This window comes from Xiphophorus couchianus, chromosome 12 (assembly GCF_001444195.1).
Source record: "Xiphophorus couchianus chromosome 12, X_couchianus-1.0, whole genome shotgun sequence".
Lineage (NCBI taxonomy): Eukaryota > Metazoa > Chordata > Actinopteri > Cyprinodontiformes > Poeciliidae > Xiphophorus > Xiphophorus couchianus.
In genome coordinates this window covers 8,741,643-8,753,125 of record NC_040239.1, presented here as the reverse complement: position 1 = coordinate 8,753,125, position 11,483 = coordinate 8,741,643, and the positions used below count along the sequence as shown (strand labels likewise).

The window sequence follows — 11,483 nt, the reverse complement described above, 5'->3', positions numbered from 1 at the left end:
AAACAAAGACTTACTCAAACAAACAAATCAGAGGACGTTTCAGTGAAAAGCAGTGACTGAGAAAGCCATGACAGTGCAGCGTCATGAAACTGCGGTAGGCTATCTTGGAACCACGTTGATGTAAACTGTCTGCGTGGCCCTTTGAGGTATAATTAATGTAAATCATAGGAGTCCCTCACCACACCCACCCACGCCTCATGACCGAGCCCCCGCGGGGTTTCACTCATCCTCTGGCTTAAGGAGCCTCAGCCCGCACCTTCTTCTCTTCCTGACAGACACATTAGCAAGTCGGAAGCGCCTCTTTGTAATAACCCAGACAAGCAGCGGCTCTGAAATGCGGACCAGAAGACCCCCAGCGTTCCTGTCCCTCATCGGTAAAGTCTGTTTTTATATAAATTAGAGGTTAGAGGTGTTTACAACAGGATATTGTTCTCGGTTTGGGACGGCAGGCAAGTTAAAACGTAGCAAAGGGAAACAAGTAGGACAGGCTTTTAATAAGCACTCCTTATACAGGTATAGTTTGACAGTCTACTTCCACCTATCTTTATATATCATTAATTCAGCTAATTTAGTAGCTTTGCTATTATTAAAGAGAAGAATGAAAAATTCCAGACGTCTTACGTCAATAAAAAAATCTATAGCTTGTTCTTATTTGCTTTAGCACAATTTTCTGGATGCTAGATAGTCAAAATGGTATTGCTTTTTCAAAATATCCCTTTCAAAGGGATATACCTGATTTCTTGTTATGACAAATTTAAAGTTCACTTGAGTTTTGTAAAACGTATTAAACTTAATCACTCCAAAAATAAACACATTTATAACAGCTATATTCATGGGTTGCTTGTGTTTTACAGGTGCTTCAAAACTATTTCAGACATGAATGAAATGCCTTTTAATTTAGCAAAATGGCCGACAATTTAGACTTAAAATGGCAGGAATTTAAGCTAAGTTAAAGTCTGGTCCACGCAGAAAAGATTTTTTTTTATAAAATGATGGCGTTTTTCCATTTGTTTCCTGCATCCACACAGATACAGCGTTTTAGGGAAACCTAAGTGTTTTTTTGTTTTTTTTCTAAAGGGGTCCCAGAGTGAACATTTCATTTTATTCCCATGGATAGCAAACACGTCTTTTGCAAATCTGCTGAACTATCAGCCCAACCTGTAAATCTAATCCGTAACCCCAAACATGCTGCATATAGCAGTGGTCCCCAACCTTTTTATTACCCCGACTTGGCAATTTTGCGGGGTGAGGGGGTGGGGCAGCCCGTGGGGTTTTCCCTGACTGGGAGGGAGAACTCAGCCTGTTGAATGTGACAGGTAGTTGTCATGGTGTGATCAATTCTCTGAACCCACATGTGCAGAACACACTCCGGAGGCAGATCAGGTTAGGGAAATTTATTAGAAAAACAACGTGCAGATATGTACAGGTGAAGGTGAGAGGTCTCTCTCTATTCTCTCTGGCAAGGTCTGGATATCTGGGATCTAGTGAGAACAGAATAGGGTGAGTACAGGGGCGTGGAAGCCCTCAGTCCCTAACCCGGCTATGGTCTTACTTGAGGATTTACAGGGGAAAGCTCGGCTGGAGATCTGGGACTGGTGGGTCAGCGAGGCCGGGGCTCAGGGAAGGAGGGTGGGCTGGTAAGCGGAAGAACAGGAATCCAGGGTGGAAAAAACTTCCAGCCAGTAACCCGGGTCAGGCGGCCAAGGCGTCACGGAGGGGCAACCTGGGAAGAGGTTACAAGAACTTAGTTACTTCAAGAAACAGGTTGGTCAGAGGATGGCTAGTAACAACAGATACCATAACTGGCTAACACTCTGGCACTGGAGTGTCGGCAGCTCCATCCAGATATACTCCTCCAAATGAGTCAGATATGTGTCAGGTGTGCAGCCGCGAAACCACGCCCTCCAGGAACCTCCAGGAAGCCCCCTGGTGGAGAAAGTGGGAAAGAACCCCAGCCAGCCTTCCCCAGATCCCAACAGTAGTCAATCAGAAAGCGCCATGCTAGGCCATGCTAACTAGCCTCAGCACTCATGGCAGGCTCCATTGTAATGAACCAGAGAACAAGGGGGAGGATGCGAATAGCCTGATTGACAGCGCTAAGACCCTCCTCCTGGCTCTGATTGGTTGTTTTTGACGGCGCAGTGTATTTGTGCAAATAACACCAAGACCATATGGGGAAGGCAGAGGAACTGGATTTTTGCCACAAATTGTCTATATTACATTTTACCACCATGACATAGTGAGAACTTTACATGTAAAAATCTTATTTATTTATTTATTTATTTTTCCATAAAAGTTACATACTGAAGTTTTAGAGGCTTAATGGGGAAACATTATTGTGATGACATGCTAAGTACCTGAAAATGTAGGAGCTTCTTAAAGCGACAGAGGCCCAATTTTATGTCGATTAATTGCAAAGTCCAAACTATTTTAAATCATGTTTGATATATACAATATTTTTATAACAACTGAAGGCAACAGAGTTACTTGATTGTGCTATAAAATGTCCCTATGTGCCCAGAAAATACATAATATTTAATATCAGATGTTGAAATCAGCCCAAGCCATCCCTGTCATAAACTGAGATTCAAAGGCAAGGTAACAAACATGTAGCTTACTTTGGGAAATATGACCTTTATGTTTATTATAACGTGGGGACTAAAATCAAACTCAATTCAAGGAGGGTGGGCAAAGATCCTCCTCTCAAATGCATAAAAAATAATATGAATACAAGCTGCAGTGGATCCACTAAATGATGGCAGATATTTTGGCAGATAACAAAATGTGTTATAAATTTGCGCTAATTCAAATGTTTAAGGTACATTTTTACCCAGTTTAGCAAGAATTTGTTACTAATAGTGTCTTCATATGAAACACAATCAAGTTGATTATCCTATGGATCCATGAAAGACTGATTCTTTATTTTTATTTGAAATGGAAATTTAGCTGTCCATAATGTCAGAAAACCTGTTTTATGTATGTTATGAACTAGTCTTTGGAAATCGTTCAGTTAGTCTGATTAGCAGACATTGGTGTCTTTAGAGAGAAACATTTAATTTATTTATTCAAATGAAGTGACTAAAAGGTGATTTATCAGTAAGGAACAAGTTTTTGCTATTTGATGGGCACACCACTAAACCTAGTTACAAAAGCTCCCAACAATCAGCCTTGGTTTCCTTGTTGTACACAGAGAATAACATCTACGCAGCCATAACAACAAAAACAGTTAAATGGATGCTGTTTTGAGGCGAGTGTTACTAGATTCATATCCAAACACATCTTGGATTTAGAGCCTTATGTTTTTCTAACCTGGCTCCTGGAATGTGGGCGTCCTTACATGCTGTGCATTATAAAGCTTTGCAGGTCAGAACAGGCAAAGAGGGCCAGGCCACCAAGCCTCTCTACGTCACATCCTGCAGCTGACAGCGCTTCTTACCAAACTAGGTTATTTTCCTCTGTCATTTTTTTATGACTTCTGGATTTTTCCTTTACGACTTCTGGATAAGGCTCTGTTTAGAGCCTTATCTAAACAGAGTCAGCAAAGAGGAATTAAAACTGATCTTTGTGGTCTAATCAACATAATGAGATTCATTCTCACAGGCTATAAATCACATGAAGTCAAAAAAACAAGTTTCTACATACCTAGATTGTTTGTGCAAATGAAAATGACCTTTGTTACAGAAAAGATCCGTTTTTGAGATTTGAGACAAGTATGACTTTAATGACAAGTATGTCAATATGTTAATTGACATACTTGACATACACTTTAGTTGAAATTACCAAATGTTTACAGCAGTTGAAACAAAGAGCATTTTGTTTGAACTGCAACATTTAAATCAGTTAATATTTTCCCCCTAGCCACTGGGTAGTGACAGAGCTGTAACTGTTGACATATTAAAGGTTAACCCGTTTTCACATCTGGTCCAAACCATGTCACATCTGCACACATCCATTGATTGTGAGGTTTTGGATTTACGAAGACCAACTCACGTTTTGAAAGGACATGAATAACTCTAACAGGGATTCTTTGTCAGCGTGACTCAGCTTTAAAAAGGCTTGTTTGTTTTTTCTTTCTTCTTCAACCATTGACCTAGTACTTGAATAATGGTTTGTAAATCTGTTGATATTGAGTTGCATTGCCATTGTTGAGACTAGAGGTATTTTAAGATGACAGAGAACCACTTTGATAGTAGTTCTCACTGAACAATTGCTGAATTGTAAAGTTATTTTCTTTATTCACCTCAGACCTGATTTTTCTCTTGTGTAAAGTACAATCATTGCTGTTTTTCATCAACAGGTGTTGTGCTGATTTGGCCATATGTACTCACCATGAGTATTTCACCCAGACTCCAAACCACAGGCAGTTCCTCTCTAACTACAGGTAATGACCAATAAAGTTGATTTACAACTTTTTGTGGGGGCTGATTTTGATTTAACTGATCTCATGCTAATCTCTGAACATAGGTCTCAAAGGTTTTTGTAATACATATTGGTAAAGAGAAAAATGTAGTTAATAAATTGAAGGTTATAACTGTGACAGTTTTTGTGATATAGACCACAGGACAGTGTTTCAATAGGTTTGGAATGGTGTCCAGGGGTGATACCACATCAACAAACGTCAAAGAAAATAATATAACTTGTCTGTGTGTTGTGCTCTGAAACATGTTTCTATTGCTTCCATGTTCCCCTCCAGTGAGCAGGTGTCCTCAGCTTTCTGCTGAAAGCAACAAAATTAGCTCATGTTCTTTGTGCTGGTCTGCCTTCAATCACATTCCATTATCTTAGATAATTTTCTGTGTTTTAATTGGGCAGATGAGGAACTTGTGCATTCATGCGATAACGGCTGCTAATCTATAATTATTATGTAGTTTATTTTTAACTTCTCATATTTTATGCTGTAATGCACAATAAATTGATAGAGTTTATGTCACCAAAGCGGTAAATAAGGTAAATAAATCTTTAGCAGTTTATATTTCCGTTATCCTCTTGGACAATATTCAGTGTACAAATGTTATTAAAGAAAATAGGCATGTATTAAGGATTGACACCTTTTAATCAGGCGCTGAGCCTCTTTTTGGTAGGAGACATAAACATTGCTCAGACAAGGATGAGTAGCGTTAATGGGTCTTGAACATCTGGTTTCTTTTCACATCATCCACCACAAACATGACGTGTGCTAAGTGTCAACTTGTGACTGTAAATGACTGTGGCAACATGAATTAGGTTTATGTCTGTCTTTTTACAAGCTTTAAAGAAGCACCACAACCACTACTGTGAACTGAAAGAGCATTTTCATGGTTTGGGATTAGTCTTACTGCATCATGCTTTTTACTTTTACTTGAGTAATGTTATTTTGAAGTAAGACTTCTCTTACTTGATTAGGATTTCTGGCTACTCTTCCAAGCTCTAGTTACATTACTGAGTACAGATTAAGCATGTTTTCACCCAAACACACAAATATCATTGTTAAATTTTTTTTTTTGGTCTGCTGAGCCCAGTGTGCCATTTGTAGGTCAAATTAATAAAAAGTTAACAGAATAACTATTTATCAGAAATGCTTTGCTGTTTTTTGGGAGGTGAATATGACTCGATGGGTGCAGTAGTCGTTTAGATTCCAAACGTTTTGGTCCACGCCTCCTCCTGCCAGGCGTGTGCCCCTGGGAAAGACCCTTATCTAACAATCTGTGCATCAATGTATGACAGTGTGCATTTTTGTGAGTAGATATGGATGAGTGTATCTCTAATGCAGTGTTTCTCAATTCTAGTCTTTACGCCCCCCCCTGCCTGCATGTTTTAGGTGTTTCCCTTCTGCCACACACCTGGATTGAATAATGGGTGATTAACAGGCTTCTGCAGTACTGGATGGTCACGCAATCATTTGAATCAGCTGTTCTGGTATAGAGGCACATCTAAAACATACAGAGCAGGGGGGCCTGAGGACTGGAATTGAGAAGCACTGCTAATGTAACCCGTATGACAAGAATACTGTCACACAAACTGTCTGTTGCCAGGTCATTCAACTTTTTTGTTCTTTCTTTGCAGCCAAAAGAGATTCCTTATCCTTATTAGACTGTTTGTAATAATGTTACCCTAACCCTATTAATAAACTGTGGAATATTTAACCCAAAAGGATCAACATAAATTTTGATAAACTAAATCTGTTGCAGGTCAGGAAGAGCGCCCTCATATGACCAAACGCTCAACTACAAGCTGCGAAACAGAGTTTGACACCTTCTGCTTTAACAATGGCACGTGCATTCTGCTGGAGGACATAAAAGAACACCACTGCAAGTAGGTACATGCCTTAAATGTATGTGTGTCTGTGTGTGTGTGTTTCCTGTTCCTTTGCTTTGTCACTGTCCATAACTAATACATGACACCTCTGTTTGTATTGCAGGTGTAAGAAGGGCTTTTATGGCCCTAGGTGTGCCACCCCAGAGCTCGTTGGTCGGCCAATGGATGAAGAGCAAGTGGTAGTCATCTTGTTCTGTGTGACCCTGCTGATGATTGGTCTCGGTGGGGCTTTATACTTCTTCTACAAGTGGTAAGGCTTTCATCCATGAATGAATGAGTCTAATGGTGTGTAACCTTTGATCTCTGAAAGATAAAGGCTAAGGGCCACAGGTAACAATTAAAGCTGATTATGAGCCACACTTGAAACAACAGTTGACTCAGATGGATTCAGACCATTAAACAGACACATGAAAATATAGAGCACAAAAGCAAGAGAACCCGGGAAAAAAGGTCAACATCAGTGATTCTCAAACATCTCAGGCTTAAAATTTCCAACCCTGCCATGCCAACAAGACTAGATGGTTAGACTAGTCCAAAATGTATCCTTTCGGGTTACATATGAAATGCCACAGTGATCATAAATGCAGTTGTGAAGAAGTTTAAAGTTGGGCCTGTTTACAGAAGAATATCAGAAGCTTGGACCTCTCAAAGCACTTTCCTATCCATTATGATAGTGGGAGCATCATGCTGTGGGATGATTTTCTTCACCAGGGAAAGTGAATTAGGTCAAGGTTGACAGGAAGATTAGTGGAGTTAAGTATATGGCAATCCTAAAAAAAACAAACAAAAAAAACATATTTGAGGCTGGAAAAATGTTTAAAAATGACGTGGGGTGGATGTTGACCCTCCTGGAGGAAAACAACTCTAAACATACAGACTGAGTTACAATGGAGTAGTTAAGATTAGAGTTACACAATATGCTGATTTGCAATCAACATATACGTATATACATATGTGTAATATTCATTATCTCAATGGGAAATTACTTGGATTAAATAATAAATAATAATAAATGAATAAGAATATTATATTTAAGGCACTCTTAACATTTTACATGCCAGCAATGTATCTGACCATTAGCATTGGTATTTCCTGCCAGAGAAACCTCCACCTGATATAAATTTTAGTGACCTAACAGTGATGACATTTTAATGATGAATTCAAACAATAGTTGGAAATTGCAGTTATCCAAATTGATGTTAATGTCTCAATCTCTGATAATACTTTTGCAATTGCATGTTTTTCTAATGCAATCCATTCAGTATGACTAACCTGTATTTAGTCACTATTTTGCAAGGAAGAGTAGATAAAAATGTTAGTCTCTACGTTTGCAAAGCTAAGACATACACTGAAGGACTTGCAGCAGTTGCAACTAAAGGTGATAAACATTAAGAAGGGCTGAAGACAAATACATGTCACACGTTTAAAATTTTGACCTGTAGAAATATTTGTAAATAATATTAAATCACGTGCTCACTAGTTTTCCCAAATCATCTAAAACATGCAGGTTATAGCTTGTAAAAAGCACTTCTTCTGAAATATGTTGATAATGAGTATGTTCTTCTTTGTTTCTGGAAATCAGCTCTAGACCTTCTAGTTTATTATTTATGACGAACCGTTTGCTCCCAAAATTAACTTTGAGAGACACAGATTAAAAGACAAAAATTAAAGGATATGGCGACCTCTAGGGACAGGTACCTGTAATTACAGGAGAAGGATTATTTGTTTTGAACCAAGAATGCAATAAATAAATACAAAGGAAACAATTTCACAAATAACAAATAGTTATATCAGACCCAAAGTATAGAAGCTAAACTAAAATGCAGATTATTTTCATGAAAATACATCTTTAAGTGTGAATCACAGCGTCCATGACACAGCCTTCGACGTTTTACAGCAAACTACTTACTTTAGGGTGTAAAGAACTCCACTAGCATCCCACTTCCTGTAGAAACATGTCACACCACAGGGTGAGATTACTCATGCCTCCAAAACACTTATTAGGGAAGGTTCAAATGATTTTTAAAGCCCCGATAAAAACAAGGTCAGAGATTTAATAATGCCTTTCGAAGGGGAATGAATTATGTGTTGCTTTTTACAGGTACAAGAAGAACAAATTCCCAGGGCAGCCGAAGCGGCAGGGTTACAAAGGAGTCCAGTTGGTTTAAAGTGTCGTGCAAATACACCCCCATGGCGACTGATGCTGGATTTTTCCTGTTTTCTGAATAAAAGTTGACCATACAAAGATGTTTCCAGACAAGCCCACACTTTAAAGCACTGCTGTATGTTTATCAAGCAGACAGATCATCCCGTAGAGATTAAAATATTCAAAAGAGGGCAGCTCTTTGTGTGGTAGCAACTGTTTTCCAGCTGTACTGGTTCTTAAGTTTCGGCACCTGTTACACTCAGTTTGAAAAGATGAATAGTGAGACAAACAAAAACGGTTTCCAGTGGGAGAAACCACCCACATGAGGGCAGAGATCTCGCATAAGACAATCAAATAAAATGTATAAACGGTGAGAAACGACAGAAACTCAAATTAATCTGTTTCATCTACATGTTCAAAGTAAGAAGAGTAAAAAATACAGTCATGTTCTTCCTCTTTTCTCCACTGTAGATGTTTTATATTTATTTGTAGCTTGCTTTAAATTGTATATTTATGATTGACTTTTGTTACGGGGACTTGTAGGACTTGTAGTGTAGTTAAATGTTTCTAACTTATTTTAAAGTGTTAATATATAGACAGACATATCAATTTTTAAAGTTCTGTTATTTGTGAATATAAATGCAACTTGAATTTGTACCTGATCTTATGTGTGTCCATGTTTTCACTTCCACAATAAAGCTCATGTTCTCGCCTTTTTCACAAGTTTCCATGCGGTTTTCACATCTCTGCGTGATGACCTTGCATTAGTATGAAATATCAGCTGTTTTGTGGCATAAATCCTAAAACTATTAATTAAATCATTTGTATCATTTTTTACTTAAAATTGTGCTTCAATTACTGTGTCATATTGATGTTAATATGTTCTTTTCTATTTCTTTAATTTCACTTTGAAAGAGACACAAGACAATTTTTCTTATGTATTTTATTTTATTGGCGCTGACGTTGGTCTAAAGTCAGAAGAAAAACAACGTGTTTTATGTAGTGTGTTGTTCTTTGAACACCAGTCTTAAGACAGAAATAACAAAACATTTGTTTGATTTTGTATTTTATCTAAACATTTGTTTGAAGAACAATTTTAAATTGAGGGTTATTTAAATTTTATTTGTATGTACTTTATTTTAACATACCAGAAGCTTAATGTTAGCCTGTTTTGTCAAATCCAAATCTAGTTTAACCAACAGTTGTTTTAATGGTTTTGTGAGTAGTAGCCTTTATTTAGTAGTTGTTAGACAGGAAAGTGGGTTAGAGATGTCACAAAGGTCACCGAACACGTGACGGCAGTGTCAAGGACTAAGGTATCCGTACATGAGTCGTGTTTTACCCCAGCATCACCCTCAAATCCAGTTTAAATATATGTTTGGGATTATTCTCCCAGTGGAATGCATAATTGTGTCTTAGTGTGTGATTACTGAGTTGAGAGGAAGCTGAAAGGTTTGGAGGTAGGATCTTTGTCATGCTGAGAGCCATTTTAAATGTAAAACTGTTTCACTGTGCTAACTGACAATAGTTGTTTTTTTTTAACAGCTTTCACATTTTAGTCAGTCGGAGCTTTGGAGGTCATTGTTAAATCAATTTCCTTCCATCTGAGCCTGACCCTGACATTTTTGGGCCTGATGGTTGAAACTTTCATACTTGGTGGTTTAACAGGATAATTATCCCATAACATCACAACTTTTGGCTTGCAAATGACAATACAAGCTAAGGCTTGTGGAATTGACACAACCTCAACCCTTTGGAAAATGTATGGACTCTGTTTATGGCAAAGTAGGTGCCAGGAAACAAACCACCTGAAGTGAGGTCAATCAATTCTGATAAAAAAAAGTGGAAAAATGTCTGACCAGAACCTTACAGAAGGCAACAAAAAGATTGTGGTTTCTCTTCAATTTGCTGAGGGGCATTTTAGCAAAGTATTGGTGATGTGTATACACATATTTTGACATTTATATTCAAATTCTTTTTAAATTAAATCTCAAGCTCCCAATTCAGTAAAAAAAAAACAAAAAAAAAACATTGAGATTGCTTCATAATCATTTCATCTTGAAAAAATAAGATATTAAATGCATTTTTCAATAAATACGTAAATGCATGATATTTATGTTTAGGATTTATACATTTAAAAGATGTACACAGGCAGATGTACACATTGTAGTTCACTGATGAACTACAATGTACTTTCACATGGTGCTAACATAGTTTGTTTTAGACAGTCAGATCAACTAAAATGGAATACAAAAATGGGAGCACAGACACTTTTATGAACACCAAGTTTTAGATGTTAGCTAATGATAGATTTTCCTCAAAAATTCAAAGTAAACATTTAAAACCAGTATAAAAAATAACATCAACTCTGCAGTTGCACTAATCACTGTGATGGGAATATTGAGTAACTCAATTCCAAGAAAAACACTTGGGCTTCATTTAAAGGGGTGGGAGGATTTCAGACCGAAAGAAAGCAAGAAAATCCCAATGACAGCCCATGTGCAGACCAGCTGGTAATACTCCAATCAAAGTGTCCTGCTCAACATCCTGCCTTCTTTGTCATCTTCTCTTTTCTGCACAGTACACTGTTATTTTGCACTGTTGCCTCATACCAGCAACTTTTCAGGTTCAAATCTGAGTTCTGGAGTTTACGCTATTTCTAAATGGACATATGGGAATGTTAAAAGTTAGTTGTGAAACCATGGACAATTTTACACAGTATGTCCTCAAATCCATCTTGGATTGGGAAAAACTGAAAATTCTGAATTTGAATTGAATTCAAACATAAGTTTGAAATTAGAATCTCAAACGTTCCTAAACTCTCCAAATTTCTGGATGTAGACAAATTATTTCAATACAGTAGTATTGCATAGTTTTTTTTTTGTTTGTATTTTTTTTACTGCAACTACATGAGAGAGTTAAAATAAAACCACCTTGTAAATTAAGTCAATACCATGCGACTTGTCGTCTTCCCACATTTTTCGACCGAGAGCTACGTCTCTAAAGTCGATCAGAGCCATGCTAATAGTTAAAATTGTTTAGT

General features: G+C 37.6%; 1 protein-coding gene across 1 annotated transcript; it reads left to right on the top strand.

Annotated features, from left to right (window-relative positions):
* Window positions 1–213: 213 nt before the first annotated feature.
* LOC114155108 (proepiregulin-like) lies at window positions 214–9,160 on the top strand. Its single transcript, XM_028034807.1, has 5 exons — window positions 214–374; window positions 4,298–4,381; window positions 6,168–6,291; window positions 6,398–6,544; window positions 8,396–9,160. Exons 1-5 carry the CDS (start codon window positions 335–337, stop codon window positions 8,460–8,462), a joined length of 462 nt encoding a protein of 153 aa, XP_027890608.1. The 5' UTR covers window positions 214–334; the 3' UTR covers window positions 8,463–9,160.
* Window positions 9,161–11,483: the final 2,323 nt, after the last annotated feature.